The following is a 23,450-nucleotide window of genomic DNA, read 5'->3' on the forward strand; positions in this document are numbered from 1 at the left end:
GCACTTTGGTGTCCCTCCTGCCGCTTGCTTCGGAGCATTAGGATAACCTAACCCCAAAGCCTCTAGTCTGCTTTGGGCCTCTTGGCTATTCTTTTCCTTCTGGGTTATCCTGCTTCGGGGTCCTGTTAGAAATCCTACCTTAGTTGTTTCGCTTGCTTCGGAGCAGTGGTTTTTTTTACGCCAATCTGCTTAGCCTGCTACGGAGCTCTGTTGAGATCCTGTTCTCGGCCACACGTTCAGGGACTAATTAATTTCAATCTGATGAATTAGATTAAAACACTTTTGTAGTATTTCCTGATTTCCTGCAAATATTGTTATCTAGTGATTTTTTATAAAATAAACCGGCAGTGAGAATCAATTCAGGATATATATATATATATAAGGGTGGACAAAAATCTAAAACGTTTGCAAAATTGTGAAAATCATACCTAGTATGGTGTGGGGCCTGCTTTTGTGTCGAAAAAAGCTTGGATCCAACGTGGAATAGACGTATATAGCTCCTGACTCGTGGTGTGTGTAATTTTGTACCATTGTTCTTCTAAAACATGATCCAGTTCCTTAAGGGATGCTGGTGGAGCGTGATGAGACCGAACACGCCTTTCTAACTCAGACCACAATGGCTCAATGATGTTCAGATCTGGTGATTTTGGGACCCAAGGTAGGTATGATAGCTCCTGGTCATGGTCCTCAAATCATGATTTTACCGTTTTTGCAGCGTGACAAGGTGCCAAATCATCTTGGTAGATGCCATCACCATCAGGGAACAATATTTGGGCCATGGGTAGAACCTGGTCCCACAAAATGGCCTCATACGCCTTAGCATTCATCATTCCATGCAGGGTTATGATGGGACCTGCAGAAAATCACGATATCACTGCCCATACTGTAACAAAACCACCCCCATGCTTTACAGTTGGGAGCAGACAATCTGTATCATAGGCCTGCGACGGTGTTCTCCATACGTAAACACGACCAGTTGTTGGAAACAAGGTGAAGGTCGATTCATCGCACCATATTACGTGTTTCCACTGCTCATGAGTCCACGCCTTGTGGTATTTGCACCACTGGATACGCCTCTTCGCATTTACTACTGAGACCAGGGGTTTAGCGATAGCGGCCCTGCCATAAATTTTCATTTTATGAAGATCCCGTCGCACTGTTTACGAAGAAACCGGGTTCTGAAGGCCGGAATTGAGTTCAGACTTAATTTTCATTGCAGTGGTCTTCATTTTAGCTGCTACAATCCGTTTTAATGTTCTCCGGTCCCTATCTAAAAGGATTCTCTTTCGATCACTGTTGATCTTTGCAGACGTCATTTGCCCATGAACTGTGTATGCCCTCCTGACATTGGACACAGGACCTTTCGATACCCCCACAATCTACGCCACTGTTGCCACTGAAGCCCCAACCAGACAGGCACCAATCATCATGCCTCTTTGGAAGTCTGTCAGGTAGCCCATTTTACCGCACCACTTTCACACTACGACACTCACAGGTGAACTGGTTACTACTGACGGAAGAGGTAGGTCAAGACGACACATTGAAAAGAAAAAACGATCGGCAAACGCAACACGCGTTGTACAGTGAAGTATCTCTCTCTCGATATATATATATATATATATATATATATATATATATATATATATATATATATATATATATAGGGTGATCGTGCATGAATGTCGGATAATTCGCGAGATTAATATACAGGTAAAAGCAAGCAAAAAATGTCATATGAACATTGGGTAAATGCGGCTTCGTTTGGACGCTAGAGGCGTCTGAAATGTCACCTTCCGAGGCGGTATTTTGCAATATCTCAAGAACGGAGAGAAATACGAATGTCGGGTCAAAACATATCAAAAGAATGTCGGGTCAAGGGCGAGCGCAAAGAAAGTGATTGAAATGCGGAGAAAAGTTGAAATGGGTGAAAACACAATATTTGAAAGCAATCAGGAAACAAGCTATACAACTCTAGGTGTACTGTATGATACATGTCCGATGACAGAGGGCGCATAGCTTCAGTAGGTGGAACAAGGGGGCGTGCAGAGCGTCGGGTAGTAGAGTTAGTTATAGGAGTAGTGAAAGCGTGGGTAACGAGAGCGTTCGCATCGAAGGTGCAGAGGACAGCGCATAGTTCATCGTACTGAATGGGGCAATGACAGTAACAGCACAAGCGGTTTAGTGCTAAACACTACAGGCAGAGAAGTGATGCATATGCATATGAATGTGGTTTACTTTGTGTTGTGTGAAACAGTGTTGATGTTGACAACCGCGGGACGGACAAGTGCTATGTGTAATGCACCACAATGAATTGGGTAGTATACATTAAGGCCGAAATGGCAGATATGCAATTGATGTACGGCTTGGCGGAAGGTAATGCAGAAGAAGCACGTAGGTTATATGCGGAACGCTACCCAGATCAACAAATTCCAGCACCGGGGATGTTTATTCGTATTCATCAGCGATTGCGGGACACTGGGTCATTCCTTCCCAACACAGACATTCCGAGACGAACACCCCCACTGGAAGAGAGGGTACTTCGACATGTGACCCGGAACCAGAGTATTAGTACCCGACGAATAGCAAGGCAAGAACACGTTTCACATCAAGTCGTGCTAAGCATCTTGCATTGTAATAATCTCAGACCATACCACGTACAACGAACGCATGCGTTATACGATGGTGACTATGAAACCCGACGACGTTTCTATCGTTGGTTATACCGCTGCTGCCGTGTATCACCAGCCTTTCTAGTACAGGTATTGTTCTCGGATGAGGCATTATTCACACGGGATGGCATCACAAATTTCCACAATGACCATCGATGGGCATTCAACCACCCGCATGCAAGGTAGAGACGAAGCATCAACAGCGTTTCTAATTGCATGTGTGGGCTGGTATTATTGGCGACAACGTTGTGGGACCACACTTCTTATCACAGCGATTGAACGCAATATCGTATCTCCAGTTTCTGACTCAGAACCTACCTATTCTGCTTAAAGATGTGCCACTAAGGACACGACAGTGTATGTAGTTTATGCATGATGGCGCCCCTGTCCACTCATGTCACACCATTCGTGCATATCTGAACAAAACATTTCCACACAGGTGGATAGGTCGTGGTAGAAGAAAAGCATGGCCCCCACGTTCACCCGACTTGATTCCGTAGATTTTTTCTGTGGGGTTACTTGAACAGTCTCGTGTATACACGGCCCCTGGATGATGCTGAAGATCTTCGCCAGTGTGTATGTGCTGCGTTTGCCATATTACGGCAAACGCCAGCGATATTGGCAGCAGTCAGAGAATCCTTACGCCATCGTGTAACTGTCTGTCTCGAAGAACAAGGAGAACATATTGATCAGCTGCTATAGAATGGCATTATGTTGACCATGGTAAGTACAAGACCTCTTGTTTTTACAGTACACTGGGTCTCATCTTCCACAGGTGTTTTTTACGATCTGCACGTTTCATCACTATGAGTGTTTAAAAGTTGCTTTTTTTCAGCTCCCATGCGCCGCCACTGTTCCACAGTACGTGGGCATATTTGGATTCTTCGGATGGGATTTCCTTTGATATCTTTTCACCCGACATTTCTATTTCTCTCCGTTAAAATGATACTGTATTTCAACATTCCAACTCTCATAGTGTCCCTACAGCGTAGCCATTGTTGCCTTTGTTCATTAACACTTGTTGCTGCATGTTCCATATAACATCCGCTCCTAAAGTTTGTCAGTATAAATTGTTCACCTTTCTCCGCATTTCATTGACTTTTTTTATGCTTCCCCTGGCGCAGCCACTGTTTCGCCACCACTTATACCTAATTGGGTTCTTGGGATAGGATTTCCTTTCATATCTTTTGACCCGATATTCCTATTTCTCACCATTACAAAGATACTGTATTCCTACAATCCGCCTCTCATAATCTCCCTACAGACTAGCCGTTGTTGCCTTTGTTCATTAACATTTGTTGTTGCATGTTCCAAGTAACATCCCCTCCTACAATTTTTCAGTGTAAATTGTTCACTTTTCTCCATGTTTCATTCACTTTCTTTGTGCTCCCCTCTAGCGCCGCCACTGTTTCGCCATTACTTATGCATAATTGGATTCTTCGAATGGGGTTTCCTTTGATATGTTTTGACCCGACATTCCTATTTCTCTCCGTTCTTGAGATATTGCAAATTGCCGCCTCGGAAGGTGACATTTCAGACGCCTCTAGCGTCCAAACGAAGGTGCATTTACCCAATGTTCATATGACATTTTTTACTTGCTTTTACCTGTAGATTCATCTCCCGAATTTTCCGACATTCATGCACAACCACCCTATATATATATCAGGTGTTGCAAAATAAGTGTTACAACTCTTGGGAGGTGACTCCTGCCACTGAGACAAGAACAAAAAGTTCTCTTCAACTTTCTGCTTTCGGACATAGTTTCAGATCTACAAGGTGCCGAAAGCGTGGGAAAATGACTTTCGGACGCCAATAGTTCGGAAACTATCCAACATAAAGAAGGCGGGTAAAAAATTCACTGAAGAAGTCATACCTGCTCTATTGAATTTTGCATGTTTCATAATCCTACCGTGCACGCGCAAGGGACTCCCCAAAGGAAGGTTGGGAGTCCCGGATAAGCTGCCAAATGAAACTTGGTCTAAATGGATATGAATTCATAGGCTTTCTACCAGGTAACAATAATTCGTTTGTCTTAAGTCGATATCTGGAACAAATACAAAATGGCAGACACCTTTATGCCCGCTGTGTGTGGTTGCATAATCGCCAGGTACGGATGCTGGCCAACAGTGACGTTCTGAGTATTAATTGTAGCGAATTTGTACTCAAATGCTCTAGAAAAACATCTAGAGTTTCGGTAGAGCATAACAGATGAAGCAGGGTGATTCACATGTGTGGAAACACTTAACGAAAAATGCCCAGAAATGCATTCATACTCAGTAAACGTGAGTTCAAAGCGTCGGAAATGTAAGGATTAGCGTCAAGAACATAAAAGTCATTGCCAATTCACCAATAATATTCCCTCAAACCGATGCAATATGATGTGCACGGTTGCATACCAATAGGGATGCAACAACTGAGTCCAAGTTGAAATTGCGGAATGGACTCACAAAGAAACTGAGTAAACTAAATGAATGTCACTAGTGGTATCGCATGATCGATATTGAAATGTGGCCAATGTGTGGGTTGATATCAACATGTAGCTAATGGACAAATGTGAACATGTCGCACTACTGTTGGGACACCATCTCACGTGCGAAAACTAGGAAAATAACGTTGTACATTCTGCTATTACATCTGGTGCACCTTTTGGTAGAACGTAACTAGAACACGATTGTATCAATGTCCCTCTTTGTTTGGGACATTGTCACCCAGTCGACACATATGAAAAGAAATCTCTTAATGCATGGTTCAAATTCTGATAAAGCGTCAAAATAACAAACTTGTATCATTTTCCACGTCTTATGAGAGATATGACGTACTCGAAATAAAGGAAAATACCGCCATAAATTCGTATCTTACACACAGTGCACATGCCAAGACAAAGACGAAAATGAACCGATTTGGCACATTTAACACTACAGCTGGAACACCATACATATGGAAAATAAAACGACATGAGAAAGAGGAAGAAACGTCTTAAAGCTCTGATTGTTTACAACTGTGCAGTAGGAGTAACAAAATAAAACACACAAGTATGGCGGGAGGCTGTACAAGAGGGCTTGCCAAACAAAATGGGTACTCCTCAAAGAAATGAATACAGAGAAAGTGAGGCTCCTTCGAACCTCAGGGCTAGAGCGCTCGCTTTTGCTCGCGTGGTCGCAGTTTCAAATACAACTGGGAGCCCACGGCCACAGATTCAAGACCCGAGTAGTTATTTTCCTATTTTTCGTACGTGAGACGATGTCCCGGCAGTAGCGGAACATATTGATATTTGTTCATTAGCTACATGTTGATATCAACGCACACATTGGCCACATTTCAATATCGATCATGCGATCCCACTAGTGACATTCATTTAGTTTACTCAGTTTCTTTGTGAGTCCATTGCAAATTTCCACTTGGACTCAGTTGTTGCATCCCTATTGGTATGCAACAGTGCACATCATATTGCATCGGTTTGAGGGAATATTATTGGTGAATTGGCATTGACTTTCATGTTCTTGACGCTAATCCTTACATTTCCGACGCTTTTAACTCAAGTTTACTGAGTATGAGTACATTTCTGGGCATTTTTCGTTAAGTTTTTCCACACATGTAAATCACCCTGCTTCATCTGTTATGCTCTACCAAAACTCCAGATGTTTTTCTAGAGCATTTGAGTACAAATTCGGTACAATTAACACTCAGAACGTCACTGTTGGCCAGCATCCGTACCTGGCGATTATGCAACCATACACAGCGAGCATAAAGGTGTTTGCCATTTTGTATTTGTTCCAGATATCGACTTAAACAAACGAATTATTGTTACCTGGTAGAAAGCCTATCAATTCATATCCATTTAGACCAAGTTTCATTTAGCAGATTATCCGGGACTTCCTACCTTCCTTTGGGGAATCCCTTGCGCGTGCACGGTGAGATTGTGAAACATACAAAATTCAATAGAGCAGGTATGATTTCTTCAGTGAATTTTTTACCCGCCCTTTTATGTTTGTTAGTTTCAGAACTATTGGCGTCCGAAAGTCATTTTCCCACGCTTTCGGCACCTTGTAGATCTGAAACTATGTCCGAAAGCAGAAAGTTGAAGAGAACTTTTTGATCTTGTCATAGTGGCAGGAGTCACCTCCCAAGAGTTGTAACACTTATTTCGCAACACCGATATATATATATATATATATATATATATATATATATCGGGTGATTCCGTTAGTCCATACCAGGCCTTTAAATCGAAAACGGTCCGAGATATGTACAAACTGAATAACACGTATCCCATTAGTTGCAAAGGATAAAAACAGAGCGAAGTAAAACATTTCGTCCCATGGTCCCCCGCAGGGTCCCAGACGGGGTCCAATTCAAAATTGTCAAATGAAAAGGGGGTGTCAAGTGGTATATCACTTGAAAGATCTTGTAAAAAGAAAGAAGCTACAACAAGTCCCGATTATCTACGATCACTCTATGCAAAATGGTGGCGGGTCAAAATCTCATCAAAATTTGCATTCAAAACAATATAGCCATTCCTATAAATCTGAAACGGGCAGACAGACTTACAAACTGAAAAACAAGTGTCTCAATTTCAAAAATACAACATATCACGGTAACCAGTTCTAGATATCCAGACAGGTTCCACCTCCAAATTAGCAGTTGTATGATTGTGTTGGAGGGAAGACCCTGAACATTTTCAACAGGTATATTTCCTTGGTAACATACGTTTTCCGGGTACAATACTACAGAGACTGTTCAGTCTTCTTTCGTGACACTATTGAAAAGTGTTGTCTTGTCTCGTCTCATAGTCAACACTGGTAACATACACAGTATGGAAATGGAAGCGTTATGGTGGACAGGTAAGCATATTATATTGAAACGTCTAACGTTGCTCTAAGAATTAATTTACCATCGCATAACGTACAAAGGATATATGATATTTACCTTGGAGAGGGCTGCTTTCCGTTATGTAACAGACGTGCACTTCACACAGCACGTTTTACATCATGTTTTACCGAAATTGCCGCCCATGTACAGCAAGACATCGGTCCAGGCGGCGACAATAATTATAGCCCACAGCTTCAAGCTCTACCTCTCCTATGCTTCGAAATGCGGTCATTATACGTTGCCTCATATCTTCTGGTGTATTTGATCTATTCGTGTAAACAAGCTCCTTGAGTCAACCCCAGAAATAATAGTCCATGCACGTAAGGTCTGGAGAGCGAAGAGGGAAAGGAATATTGGACCCTCTTCCTAACCAACTGTGCGGAAATAAAGTATTTAATGCATCTCTGATATACGAGCAGCATGTGCTGGACAACCATCCAATTGCATCCACATATTACACCGCACATGAAATGGGATGTTTTCCAGCAGTTGCGGTAGATGTTCTGTCAAGAATTGATGGAACAGAGCCGACGTTAAATTTCCATCAATAAACCAGGGCCCAATTACATGTGTTCCAATGATACCACCCCACACATTCATGCTGCAACGTCTTTGTCGGTCGATCTGTAGTGTCCCATGTGGATTCTCCGCAGCCCAATAATGTGCATTGTGTAGGTTGACATGACCATCACTTGTAAATATTGCTTCGTCTGTACACAGCACGTACATACTGAAAAACGTTGGATTTGTCCTCAATTTCTGACGGGCGCAATTACAAAACTGGAGGCGCTTATTACAGTCGGCATCTGTTAGCACCTGGCACAAGGAGATATGATACGGGTGGCGTTTATGATTCCACAGCATACGAAGTACACTTGTTTGACTAATTCCGCGATCCCGGGCAATATCTCTTGAAGATGCATTAGGACGTACTTCGACAGCAGCCAAAACATCAATAACGACATCGTTGCCATCTACAATTGCAGCATGTTTGTGACCCCCATATTGAAGAGGTATGCACCCTGTTGGTTTCAGACGATTTACTAACCGTCGAAGTACATTATGGGAAATTGATTGTCGCAGTGGGAACGTTGCGTTACAAATTTGGGCTGCAGCTCTATTGTTTTGCCTACATTTCCCTAATACCATTAACATGTCAAATGCCTCCCCGTTCTTATATGGCATTGTTCCAATACAATGCTATCTTTAGCCGACACTGCACTAGCACACGATATTAGGGTAGTACGTGCCACCTTCTACAATGAAATGGAAGCCGTCTGCCATACATACACACACACACACACACAACTCAATTCGCAGCGTGTATTACTTTTGCACAGCACAATTACTTTACTACAATTCGTACAACGACCCTTCAGCAAAGCCTGCTCAACTTACTGCCGAACAAACTGTGTTCCAGCCTACCTCACGTTCATGCCTTTCAATTCAAGGTTGTCTGCCACAGTTTCTCTCGAAAAGCGTATGTCTTGTACAACAAACATAAACCAACAAACAGCACGATACAGTTGCAGTAATCCTTATTAAAGATGTGCATGTTGATTCATTTTGGTATTTCATTTGAAGTTATACGTTTCACGATATTCATATCTCATGAATTTCATTTTTACACGACACAAAGGGAAGAAAAAGGCAAGTAAGGGCAGGGTTGGAACCTTGCGTCAATCCTATTATTCGCCTGTTGTTACTGAGGAACACTGAGATTAAGATAGTTATACAGACGAACCAGGCTGTGACATCATTCAAACCTAGGTCGGGAATTGGGAGAAAAATGCATTCTCGAACGGAAATAACATAATAACGCGGAGAGGGTCGCAACTTGACACTCGGGGATTGGCAAGATTTATACGTCATTAGATAGCTCACTGCAAGTCCAGAATACTGATCTATTTATACCGCCGTTTTGGGTTCTGGGCTTAATGCGGGTAAATGGTACAAAACAACATGTCCCAGGGGAATGTTCCGTATAATTGCTGTACCCTGGAGAGTTATGGTGAGCATCATGGAAACAAATCATAGCGTAGTGAACACAGCCGAAATATTTCGTCCGTTGCACTAGCCAGTCGGGATGATACAGTATTCAATTTTTTGATCCCATAGTGTCGGAGGTCTGGCAGGGGAGAGGCCACCCTAAGAAGCAACATCACAACTACCGACAAATTGTTTTCAAACACGCATCCTGTGCGGACACTAAGGTCAAGATCTGGGGAGAGCCCCAGACCTCTTATAAAACAGATGCAGGAACATGCTTGCCTCGTTCCACATCTCGAAGAATTCTGTGCAAGCAAAGTGAAAACAGTTGTTTTCTCCCGACCGACTAGTGTCATTGACTCAATATTTCGGCTGTGTGCACCACTCGCTAATGTGTTTCTATGATGAACACCACAACTCTCCAGGGCTACCGGGCACTGTCCAGCAATTTTACCACCAATTCCACTGGAATATGTGTTTTTTTACATTCACTTTAATGCAACTTTTGGTGACATTTTGACCCGCCACCATGTTGTATAGGGTGATCGTAGCGAATCGGGACTTGTTGTAGCTTCTTTCTTTTTACAAGAGCTTTCAAGCGATATACCACTTGACCCCTCTTTCCATTTGACAATTTTGAGTTGGACCCCATCTAGGACCCTGCGGAGGAACCTGGAGCGAAACTTTTTACTTCGATCTGTTGTCCTTTGAACATCATGTGACACTTGTTTTTCAGTTTTTCCGTCTGGCTGCCTGTTTCAGATTTATAGGGGTGACCGTATTGTTTTCAATGCAAATTTTGATGAGATTTTGACCCGCGCCATTTTGCATAGGATGATCGTAGAGAACCCGTACTTGTTGTAGCTTCTTTCCTTTTACAAGAGCTTTCAAGCGATATACCACTTGACCCCTCTTTCCATTGTCCTTTGCAACTAATGGGATACGTGTTTTTCAGTTTGTACATATCTCAGAGCGTTTTTGATTTAAAGGCCTGGTACGGACTAACGGAATATATATAACGGGAAGAAGTGCATGATTTCAGAACTAGGGCTGTCTAAAGTCGCGTAAAAGCTTAATTTCAACAGGCCCTTTTTCGAACTTGAGAAACTGTGGATGATAGTTATCAGCGTAAAGGAAGTCATGCATACACAATCCAGAATTACCATCAAAATCTTTACGACATATTGAACTTATAAGTACCTTTGAAGAAGAAAGCAGTAAATTTGTGCTATTAAACTCAGATATTATTGAAGGAAAACAATACCATTTGGGTCATGTACCTTGATTTCCTTTAAGAATTGCTTTCCTATAGCTCTTGCTGCTGTGTATCCAGAAAAGTTTGGAGCAATATATTCGAGAATAGGAATGACGTCCAATATCACTGCTGAATTTATTTTAGCTTTCATATTTTTCTTCTGAAGATCAAGTTGTTTCAACAATTCTGGGTCATCATATTTGTAACCATGTCCTCCAATGATGCGCCATGCGGTGCTTATAACAGGAGCATGGAATATGGTCTTCATTGGTATTCCAGAGGAACCCACCTCTTTAGACATTTCCTTAAAATATGACACCGTACGCAAAACTTCTTCAATGATCGCTTGTTCCATGGCTTTGTTACCAAAACCAACTTGTCTCAAGATCTTAGCGCACATGGCCTTCCTTGCATGCCAGATTTCTCCAGAGTTAAACATTATACCTATAAGAGAAAGAGAATAATGTTATGTTGCACTAGTTATATAAACTAGCATTAAAGTATTCTTGTTTGTGAAAGCATCACGGGAAAGCCATTGACCTGTTAGAAAAGAATTTGAAATGAAAGTTACTACCTACTTCGAATCTGATTTTTATCAATTTACTTTCATTAAATTGCGTATTCACAATTGAGGCCAGCCATCTTCAGTAGGGTATTTCCTGCGTCTTCCTATTTCACACCAGGCAAGTGCTTGGATGATACAGTCCGAAGCAAAAAAACCTGCAACACGAGCACGCAAGTTTATTGTGAAACTACACCTAACAGCCCAGGGAATCAATATAATGTCTAAGTGGCCCGAATCACACCAGGAGAAATTTCAGTGTTCTACTTTGCACACTTATTTTGAAGCAAAAGATTTCGTCGTTTCACAATAAACTTACATGCGTATGTAGCACGTTTTGTGCTACGGACTGTAAATAACATACAGACCTTAGATTGTTTCCTTCCTCCTTCCTTCCCATCTCTCGGTATCAGAGACATTATCCTTCAAACCTGAAAGGCTTAAGGCCATAGGTGCCTGTAATGCGCAGTGTATATATGTATATTCTGTGATAGCTTTTAGTTCACAAATCAATAGTAAATTGTTTTCTAGAAAGAAATGATCAGAACTAAGTAATCAAAATCATCAGAGAAAATTTAATAAATTGATATAGATTCGATTAGTCTCGAGCTTCTGAAAGCAGTTTGTCAACGGTATGGTACAATACAAAATCTTGAACTGTGACTACAAAACCACGACTAAGTTGAGCTTGGCTCAATTGAATATTGGTTTGAATATCGTCTGTATAACTAGCTGTTAGTGATAAATTTTTATTTCGTACAGAGCATGTTCCTTCTTAGTAATGAGTACCTTCTTTTAATATACTTACTTCCGTTCGCATTGTGAATAAATTTGTGAGCAGGATCAACATCACGCCCTTGCATATTCTTATTATTCAGCACACTCTCAACAGCAGACTTTCCATTAACTATGACATGTAAGATCCTTGATTGTCGAAACGCAAAGATTGGTCCGTAATCTTTCGATATCATCTCCATGGCCCGAACATAGGACCGAGCTTTTATGCAATACGCAACAATCACATGAAGGTGTCCTATCAAGGGTAAAATTGCTGGTGCTGTAATGAAGAAAAAGAGAAAAACAATTAGAACGTGTTTAGTTAAAACGTTTCTATCTAATACCATTCATTATATTAGATAAAAGAAAAGCAATAGCTCCGATACTCTATATACTAACAAGCTACATTCCCGAAGTCTTCCCTCGGGATTCGTCTAAAATTGATTTAAATGTAGTTTTCTGCGGCTTAATGTGTATTGTACTAATTTTAGCGGCCCATAGGGGTAATTTGTACATTTATGGTCCTTCATATATCTGGAATTCAATCAACCGCTACTATAAGGCTCGGTCACAAAATTGCATTTAGTTTCTTTAGGTATAATTGGACATGACTGTGGGCATATGCAACACAAATTGGATTAAGTATTGCTTCTCTGACACATGTTACTCATCCTTACCGCCATATTGGATCCGCCATATTGGATTCAACTTTCGGTTTTTCAAATGGGAATAGGTGCATATGATACATCAAACTCATATAAAAGTTTCTCGGAAATTCATTGGTGTAGTTAATTTTACCGTAGCTTGTACCGTTTGGAAGGTATTGCATGTTAAATGTTGAACCAAATAGTAAGTTGTGCAGGGTCCCGTATGTATATGTAATTTTTTACGCGATTTATCGTTGACGAAATATTCTCTGAACGTAATACATACATACACACAGACGTAAATACGGAAATGGTTGGTCTTCACCCAAATCTGGTCGCATCTGGATTTACATTAAGCATTTTGACCGTATTTCCATTGAATATATCCTTGTTATAGTATAACATGAAAATAAGAACAATCACTCACAGAAATGTAATAATTATGACACCAACGTTGTAAAGAGATTGTTTATACCTACAGTTAGTGGCGTATCTACGATTTTGTTTGGGGGGCTTTGCTAACTTTATTTCTAGAAATGTGAAAATTCTGCAAGATATTTCATTTATTTTAAGATACAGTAGTAAATAAACTTTTGTTGGATGCCTTAAGCCCGAAAGCCCCCTCTTAAATACGCCACTGCCTACAGTATTTTTCCAATTAGAAGTTGTTTTGATTTGTGAACATCGTAACCGTAACTGATATTACTTTTCAATGTCTATTCCCAAAGTGCCTGGAGGGATTTAATATGCAATATCTTCCAAACGGTACCGTACACGTTACCGTAAAATTAACACCACCAGTGGATTTCCTAGAAAATTGTACATTAATTTGATATATCACTTGCACTTATTCCCATTTCAAAAACCGAAAGTTGAATCCAGTATAGCGGATCCAAGATGGCCGCCGGGGTGAGTAACATGTATCAGAGAAGCCGCACTTGATCCAATTATTTTTCCATATGCCCACATTTTTGTCCATTTACACCTAAGGAAACTAAAAGCAATTTTTGTCCGAGCGTTATAGTAGAGTATGAATTCCGGATATCTGAAGGCCCATAAATATGCAAATTACCCGTATGGGCCGCTAAAATTAGTACAATACACATTGGACCGCAGAGAACTTTGAATTTAAATCAATTTTACACGAATCCCGAAGGGAGACTTCGCGAATGTACCTTGTAAGTATAAAATTAGTAGGTATCCAATATGGCTGCCATGCTTTGCGATTTCTATATTAAAAAAATGAGAAGATTAACAGTTCACATGTCCTTCTCTCATCACATTGACTGAACGAGTAGGGAGAGTTCTGAAATAATTTATATTCATATTTCATTATATTCTGAAATAAAATATATTCATGAATTTTGTGTATTTCAAATATGCAATGTCGAAAGTAGAATATTTTGCACTGTTTAGGCAGCGATAACACTAAATACTCTGAATGAATTGGAACTCCCAATATATATATATTTATATATATATATATATAGGGTGGGCCATTTTAATTAATCCACGGAAATATCTGAAAAATAATAAAACATAGAAGAAATGTTTCAAAGACACGTTATATATTGCTAAGGGGGAAACCCAATTCCTCCAGAATTACCCCTCTCCGCCCCCCCCTAAATGGGGGTTGGGGGGGTAACTTTGAAATGTCAAATCGGAACATGGGTCGAGTAATACCTCGTTCGAAAGGTCTTGGAAAACTAAGTAACGCTGTACCAAAAGATGTTCCATATTGTGCACCAGTTTCAAAATGACCGCCATAATATGGTTCGGAAACTCCAGTACCCGTAGTGTGAAAACCATGGAAGGTAAATTAATGGAACAAAATTAAAATACGTAAATATCATAGGGCATATCGAACGGTGTGGTCCCTTTGATCCCAGTGGCCTCCCTAAAGGGGTCTTGGGGGCTAACTTCAAAATTTCAAATAGTAACATGAGTCGAGTGGTACCTCGTTCGATAAATCTTGCAAAATCTAACATATTGCAGGAGAAAACGATTGATGTGAAATGGCAGTGTCCGTGTCAGAGAAAAGGTTTAGTACCCGTAGTATGAAAGCGATTGGAGATAATCAACAAAAGAAAAACTGGAGTAGCTAAGTGACGTAAGGCATATCGAGAGGTGTTGTCGGGGTGACTCCAAGGGGCCACTGAAAGGTATCCGGGGCCAACTTGAAAATTTCAAATAGCAGCTTGAAGATACTAACATCACGTTACATAGACAAATTAATATCAAACAGCTTCTGTAAGAAAATTTTCGACACCGTTTTCAAAATGATCGCAAAGACATGGTGACTGTGTCTAAGAAAACGTCTAGTGCAGCATAGTATGAATACGGTTAGACATAAATGAAAATAAAGAAAATTAAATAGGAAAACCAGGGAGGCGTTCCAAGGCTCGAGAATAATACAACAGAGATAAAAATATTAGAGTAAAATTGCCATAATGTATAGAGAGAAATCCAAGTCCTGCAAAATAATCTCTCCCTGCGCTCTGTATGTGAGTGGGGTGGAAAGTAAAGTGAAAGTTCAAACGAGAACTCTACTTTAATTCGTAAATTAAGGCTAACCGTACAAATAGGTATGGTGTGGTTGAAACATTTGTTTGTAAGGATGACGCTGTAGTCACTAAAAAAAGAGAAACTTTTATGCAATGCGTGCTGGTTATCCAGAAAGCATTTCGGGGATATACGTACACACCGTTTCGTCCCTCAAGCTTACAATATGACATGAATGCTAATAGTTAATCAAAATGTAACTGTGGCCATCCGCGTTAACTTAGTGCACCAATTCTCCATGCATGAAGTCTGCCTTCCAAACAGCATTGGGTAGGTCAAGCGTACGCCCGAACCGTTGTCCGGTCGGACATTGAAATTTTGAAGTTAGCCCACAAGACCCCTTCAGGGAGGCCACTGGGATCACAGGGATTACATCATTCGATATGCCCTATGATATATACGTATTTCAATTTTGTTCCATTTATTTACCTTCCATGGTTTTCATACTACGGGTACTGGAGTTTCCGAACCATATCGTGGCGGCCATTTTGAAACTGGTGCACAATATGAAACATCTTTTGGTACAGCGTTACTTAATTTTCCAAGACCTCTTGAACGAGGTATTACTCGACCCATGTTCCCTTTTGACATTTCAAAGTTACCCCCCGATACTCCCATTTGGGTTTCCCCCTTAGTATTATATAACGTGTACTTCAAAAATTTCTTCTATGTTTTATCATTTTTCAGATATTTCCATGGATTAATTAAAATGGCCCACCCTATATATATATATATATATATATATATAATGAAACTGATTTCTATCCAAAGTATGTAACTTTTTACAGACGTAGTAACCAATCTTAATTTTCAAACACTTAGAGAAAGAAGATAGGTATTTTCTTCATTTCCTTACGTAAAGTATTAAGCAATAAAATTATGTCTAGAATTAGTTTCAGAATTATTTGTGTGTGTGTGTCTTAAAAAATAAAATTAGAATACAAACAATTAGAACATTCCATTGTAAGAAAGTAAGAACTCCGTATTATATAAATCATTCTTTCGGAAATTCTGTGCTTCATGTAAGGAAACAATTAATTTTCATATAATACCGGTAGTTTTTATTAATTAAGTATTTCAGAAAACTGTTTCAAAACAAAGGTCTATCAATAGTTTCTCCACAATTAAAGATACAATATATGTTTGTAGTTATGTAAGAGCTACAGTATAATTGTACAGTTCGCGGCATAGAAAATGTTACAAAAAGCTATGATCAAATTACCAACAAACTCTTGCGAAGTGTTCTTATGCATTCATAAACACACATCTTGATCGACTATCTATTCTTGATATTCAATCTAACCTGTTCTCATCCTCTCCTTATCTAATGCAGTCTGTGTGATGTAATATATTCCTTCCATTCAGAAAAACAGGAAACATGTTTATAACCTTTATAGTTTTAAAACCGTCTCATCCATTCGTTTGTTTCGAAATGCTTTTGTAAAGCCTGAATAAAAGAATTACAAAATTTCCCCATAGCTTCATAAGCCCCTGTATTTGTATTTTTTCAATTTTTCAAAAACTGCACATTGCATCAAGCTAGGAAGGTACTCCTTGTGAAATTTATGGAAAATATGAATCACGGCAGCAGGATTTGTCCTTTTCAAAGTCTAATCCAGCTGTAGAGCTCTAAAACTGCTAATAGAAATGAGTGTTATTAAATGATTAATTGCATTTTGTTTAACAGTAATTCTAAGTAAATGTTCCAGACCCGTCATTTGGGCACTACAGGACACTGCACGTCGCTGTAATCCCCCCTCTATTGATGTATCTTTTGATATAATACTATTTTTCGTTGTAGCGTTTCAAATAATTGGGAGTTCTAGACGATAATAGTTTTCTAGAGTATTGTTGTTTCTCTAGTCGATGTTCTTTTTGTATATCTTTTGATGTGGTTTCATTTTCCATTCAAGTATTTCAAATTAATCTGAATTTGGGGAAGTAAATTTTCCTATGGTATTATTAACCCATTCGTTGCAGTGTTTCCCTGATGTATCTTTTTGTATAATATGGCTTTCCATTCAAACACTTAAAATTATTGGGAATTCGAGGAGGGTATTAATTCCCGAGGATATTATTACCCCTCGTTGGGGTGTCTGTTTGATGTATCTTTTGATATGATTTTCCGTTCAATCATTTCAAATACTTTGGAATTTGAGAGGGAAATAAATCTCCAGGGTATTATTACTACCCGTTAATAATTTCCGATGGTAAAATTTCCCCGCTACACCGGGTCCATCACTATCGATAACACTCTGCTACACTCCGAAAGTGTACTGACAATCTAAAAGCATTCAAGCGCAACCCAATCAGCACTGAGATGCTTCCAATACAGCTTTGCGCTGTTCAAAGCAAGTTGTATGTGACCTCTTTCAGATTATCACCACTTTCCAAACGCTAGCATCGACGCATTGAAAGTACCATGACTAAAGAGAGGTAAATTTTGAAGAATAAAAGATATGATACCGCGCAAACGTTCTGTAATATGAACGGAATTATAACAACTTTTCAAATAACTTTACCCAAAGAAAACAAACCTCCAAAAGTAAATTATTATTCGTAGACTTTTCATTAAAAGTTACTTATGCCATATGTCAGAGTTACGAATGAAATAAATGATTTAGGTTAATAATGACATGTCATTTCGTAGTATTTATTTATGGATTAACAAAATCACCGGATTCTTTTCGAAAAAAAAAAACCGTCTTACAAAATCTTACCCTCAAGAGTAATCCATGCTTCGTATATTTTCAGTATAAATGAGCTAGGTCACATTGTCAGGCTGTTAATGAAATATTTATTTGTGAACATGTATGAACAGAATCGCCTGAGAGTGATTTTGAGAAAACCGCCAAGAAACTAAGCCCGAGGAGTACGAAGTCCCATGTCGGTTTTTCCATAAAAAAACCACATCTTATGAGGTGGTTAACGAAATATTGATTTATGAAATATACACAAAATTGTTAGAATCATTTTTGATCAAATTGCAATCTTTGAATTTCACCTCTCAGTAATTTACCCTTGTTTTAGAGTGGAAAAAAATAGAAAACCATACTGGAGAAGTATGGCACGTTTGGAAGCCAGGGTCTTGTTGAGAACTCTTTTTCATGTTCCTTCAACCATTCTACAGTTATAAAAGTCCGCTAACACGTTGAGTTTCCCTGCAGGAATATTGCACAGTTGTCAGGGTACTCGGCCCGTATATATATATATATATATATATATATATATATATATATATATATATATATATATATATATATATATATATATATATATGTGTGTGTGTGTGTGTGTGTGTGTGTGTGTGTGTGTGTTCAGGGGATCACCTAATCGCCATTCAAAGTTTGGCGAATGATAAATAATGATCCTAGGAAAAGCGAGACGATTAATCCGCAAGAAGTAACATCAACGCTCCAGCCTCGATCTCCCATCGTGCAACCCCGAGACATAAATTCGTGTTGTTTACACCAGCTTTGAACTCATAATATTTCAGCAAAAAGCTGGTCTCATCACTCCAGAAAATATTTTGCCATTGATCCATAACCCAATGACATCTTGCCTTTGCCCATGCGAACCAAAATTGTAGATTCCGCTATCTTGTGATAAGGTCCTAATGCTAGTGTAAGTGATATCTCAGCCGATGCAAATACGTTGCATGGTCATTGTTGAAATTCGTCGTTTTGACCCACTGTTTTACTTCTGGCTCAATTGTTGCAAAATCACAAGCATTTTCTGTGATACCATACATTATACTCTTTGCTCACTTCCTTTGTCCACTGCACGTGTATAGCCCTGTCTAGCAGATGATTGACTGTTATTCAACCACTGTTGACACATTTTTGACACTGGAGTACTTGAACTCACTATAAATGCACCTGTTATAGGCATACTAGCACCAGCTTTCCTGGCCGAACAATTTGCAATTTCATAAGTCACTTAAGTCATCTTGGTTGACAATGACGGATATATTCAGTGTGTTCCGTAGCGATATGCGTGCCTTTTTTTTACCACTGCTCATGACATGGGAGATACGGAAGACAAGCCACGGAAGACATGGGAGCCTTCTTAGGAACAGTTCATATTTTACCGGGTATTTCTAATGCAATGATCGTTCAATTAAATTGTTATTTTAATTGTAAAGAGCTGCAGCTCTTCTACATTTTATTTATTACTATAGTACTATCATATTGGTCTGAAAGTAGTGCGATATTTCTAGTACGGTATAAAACATGTTTCGTAAAAGCAGTTTTCGTTTTTTTAATCGCAGCTAGTCTCTTACATTAAAATAGAAAAAACGTTTCATATCATGCCGGACTCACTGATCTTGATTAGTCATTTGTGACGTTTAATGACTCATTAAGATCAGACATATATAGGAAATAGGTGAAAGTAAGCCGTTATATTATGGTTTGGTGTGACTGGCATTTAAATTTTACTTCTAATGCAATTTTACTACTTTTACACGGGGTAACCAAATCAATTTAAATACACTACAAGAGTGTTCAAAATGGAATAATTACCGGTAAAAGGAAACATTGCAGTAAATACTTGTATTTAAATCTTGAAAATAAAAAATCTTCAAGCTACTTGCAATATTTTGTGGTGAGTACTTTCTATTACTTTTTCCTGTAAAACCATCTCAAAGAGTTTGGATTCTCATTTTTTCGAGCCGTATCAAATTCAGTTCAATACAGATATGAACAAGGTAAAAAAAATAATTTCTTGTTGTTTCTGATGTCCAAATAATCATTTGCTCACAGAGAGGAAACGAAGTAACGCAAGTGGCAGACAAGCAATCTGGACTTAATCTGATTATCAACCTCCAGTAATAGAGGCACATTGGGCTTATATAGTGGTCATAGCTCGTCCAGCGTCGAAAAGAAACGGATGTTTCGAAGCAGCTTATTCACGTGTGTTTGTTGTATAACTTTAAAGTGCTCAACTGCCACATTAAGTCGCCGCATACGCCAGGCATTTGCGGAGAATGCCTTGAACGAACGTAACGCTAGGTGTTACTTCCAGAAATTCTGTTCGGGAGATGTAAGCCTTTTGTATGAACCTCACAGTGGACGACCACATGTATTGGATGAAGAGACCCTGAAAGTAAACACCGAGGAAGATGATGATCGAACATATGATGAACTTCCAGAAAAGGTTCCATCATTCCTCTGAAACAATAGGACTGCATCTGCATGGGATAGGTAAGTCATACAAGTTAGGCAAGTGGGTACTAGGTTGGGCCGAAAAAACTCATTTTTTTATTTCGAAGTTGTAATAGCGCGGAAAAGTTGCGAATTATATAGACAAAGAAAAATAAAAAAATTATCAAAATCGGTTGACATCTTCCGGTCGCGCATAGACCCTAAAGTTTGACAAAATATGAAAAAAATCATTTTTGCGATAATTTTTTTTAATTCTTGAATTAGATGTTTTTGTAATGTAATAGTTTTTAACGCCTTCAAGTAGAGCCTAAAAACATTGTATTTTAATTTGGTTTAGATCAGTTGATATCTTTCGGTCGCGCATAAGCCCAGAAATTTTCCAAAATAATGAAAAATTTACATTTTTTTACGAATTTTTGGTATTTGACAAATAATTAGTAGACCCTATTTAAATGGAATAGCCATTTTTTTCACACGAACTGATAATGAGGAAGAAAAAAAGAACTGTCCACCCGTCCAGTCCAGTCAATGCTTTCCAGTCGCGCAACGGCTAAGAAACTCTCGTGCACAGAGGGCGAGCAGCAAGAAAGACAATGTCACTCGCCTGGGTGGGGTGAACGACCTTATCGCTCCCTTCCACTCCACTCCTCCGCATTCCTAGGATCACGTCACCTATCTCCTTCCATTTTTTTGTCAGTCTGCATCTGTCAGTTGTGATTGTAGTGCGTTAGTGTTTAGTTCGATCTCGCTGTTTTCGTTCTGTAACTCTTGGCGCTTTGTGTTATGACATTGTTGTGTGTTGACTCTGTGATCTAACGAAACTGTGACGTCATGGCTGTATCGAGGAAAGTAATAACAAGACAAGTATTTGACTGCCCCATTTTTGGTGCTCCAAAAGACCTGCCAACAAACAAACTGCCTACGGGCGAGGAAATCATTCGGTGTTGTTCTCAAGAAAGATACAATTTGGCACTACAAACTATTAATAAGAGCGTTAGTTTTAAACAAGTTGCCAGTACAGTAACTAACATAGTAATCAGCTTATATGAAAAAGCATCTATCCCTACAGTTACAGATGAGAGAATCACACAGCTCATAACTACGTTGCATGATAAGTATTACAGCCTGAGGAAATCATATACACGAGACAAAAACAAAGCTTCCTTTTAAAAATTTGTTGATGAATTTAAACGAAAGTGCTCACTCCTTTTTGACGTAGCGGCTTGCAAATGCCTTATTGTTGTTGATTGCACTTGCAAGAAAAATCCAGATTTGTGCCAGTGCAAATTAACTATTGATTGTAGTTGTGAAAAATAAAAAAAAAATACCCTCAATTGAGCTAAGATTTGTTTACTCACTGCGAGTACACGGAATAGGAAAAATTGGAGCGGTAGACATATGTGAAACAAACAGGCGTAACAAAGCATTGCAGAGGAAGTTACGTGACAGTCATTTATATGTAGAAGATGTGTCAAAACCCTCATGCTCACATTCTGCTTTAAATTTAGTCGAAACTGAAGATGAAGGACGTTGTCTTCCTAGTACGAACTCGGACAGTGATAGCCACGAAGACTATACACTAGTACAAACAAAAAAAATCTTCTAAACCTATTTGGCAGATGAGAGTTAAGTTAAAATCTACTGCAATACTAAGCAACCGTTATGGTATTTCCGATCGCGCCACTGCGGCGATTGCATCAAGTGTTTTGCACGACTTTGGCGTTGTTACTGATTCAGATTCCTCCCATGTTATAGATAAGAACAAAATAAGGAGGGAAAAGCAAAATGTTAAGGCTGAATTGTGTAATAAATCAGACGAACTTCCACTGTTAGGTCTCTATTTAGACGGAAGAATGAACGACACGTTGGTGATAGAGCAAGCTCATTCAAAAAGGTTTCGTAGAATTATTAAGGAAGAGCATTACTCGCTGATTCAAGAACCCGGCTCACTGTACGTTGGCCACGTTACTCCAAATTTTGGAAGCTCTGGAGATATTGTCAAGTCTGTAATTTCTTACCTGTCTGAGCGTGGTATTTCTCTTGAAAATCTAATTGTCATCGGATGTGATGGTACTGCTGTGAAAACAGGTTGGAAAGCTGGTCTGATTCGCCGAATTGAACTTCATTTGAGGAAACCTCTACAATGGGCAATTTGCCTACTTCATTTTAATGAGTTACCATTCCGTCACATGTCTGAGCACCTGAATTACAAGACAACAGGGCCTAGTACTTCTAAAGGGCCAATCGGTGAAAAGTTAGTAGGCTGCCAAAAACTTCCGGTGGTTAACTTCCAGAGTATTGATTGTCAGATCCCAGAGATAGACAGAAACGTACTTAGCAAAGATCAGCTATACCTACTTGATATATCAAAGGCAATAAAATCAGGAACCTGTAATGATGATTTGGCTGTACGAGATCCTGGGCACTTATCACATTCGAGATGGTTGACAAAAGCAAACAGAACTCTCAGATTGTACATTAGTGAAGATAGCTCCTCACCTGAACTTCAAGAACAGCTTTGTTTATACTAAAATCATACATGCCAATGTGGTTTACTATCAAAACAAGTAAACACTTTACAGACGGCCCGAAACTTGTTTACCAAGCAGTACAGTCTACCAGGTATTTGCCAAAACCTTTGCTTGATGTTGTCGACCCTGTGATCGAACGGAATAGTTTTTTCGCCCACCCAGAACACTTACTGTTAGCCATGACTCAAGATGACAGGAAACACATAAGAGAGCTCGGACTGCGAAGAATTCTGAACACAAGGCAGAGAGATGCAAGAAGGAGAACCAAAAATCAATTTTAATGCTCAAAAATACTCAGAAATTATCAATTGGATGGACTGTGAATTATCTTCTCCCCCATTGTTGGCAGAAATCAGTGACGACGAGATCAAATCGCACATCAGCAGTGACTCAATCCCTGAGTGGAATATTACTTTCAAGCAAT

General features: G+C 39.4%; 1 protein-coding gene across 1 annotated transcript; it reads right to left on the reverse strand.

Moving 5' to 3' along the window:
* Positions 1-10,771: 10,771 nt before the first annotated feature.
* Positions 10,772-19,221, reverse strand: LOC145661435 (methyl farnesoate epoxidase-like). The gene is made up of 3 exons (XM_081726741.1): positions 19,098-19,221; positions 12,153-12,401; positions 10,772-11,226 (listed from the first exon to the last, which is right to left on the reverse strand). The coding sequence occupies exons 1-3, from the start codon at positions 19,219-19,221 to the stop codon at positions 10,772-10,774; spliced, it is 828 nt and encodes a 275-aa protein (XP_081582867.1).
* Positions 19,222-23,450: the final 4,229 nt, after the last annotated feature.

Source organism: Thermobia domestica, chromosome 10 (genome assembly GCF_964235325.1).
Source record: "Thermobia domestica chromosome 10, izTheDome1.hap1.1, whole genome shotgun sequence".
Classification (NCBI taxonomy): domain Eukaryota; kingdom Metazoa; phylum Arthropoda; class Insecta; order Zygentoma; family Lepismatidae; genus Thermobia; species Thermobia domestica.

What these genes read in the sequence shown, in the direction of transcription:
- LOC145661435 (XM_081726741.1), bottom strand. Translation starts at nt 19,221, where the DNA reads ATGCCTATAACAGGTGCATTTATAGTGAGTTCAAGTACTCCAGTGTCA. An exon ending in ACGTGCAGTGGACAAAGGAA is followed by an intron (nt 12,402 to 19,097) that starts GTGAGCAAAGAG and finishes TCTTCATTACAG; the next exon opens with CACCAGCAATTTTACCCTTG. An exon ending in TATTCACAATGCGAACGGAA is followed by an intron (nt 11,227 to 12,152) that starts GTAAGTATATTA and finishes TTTCTCTTATAG; the next exon opens with GTATAATGTTTAACTCTGGA.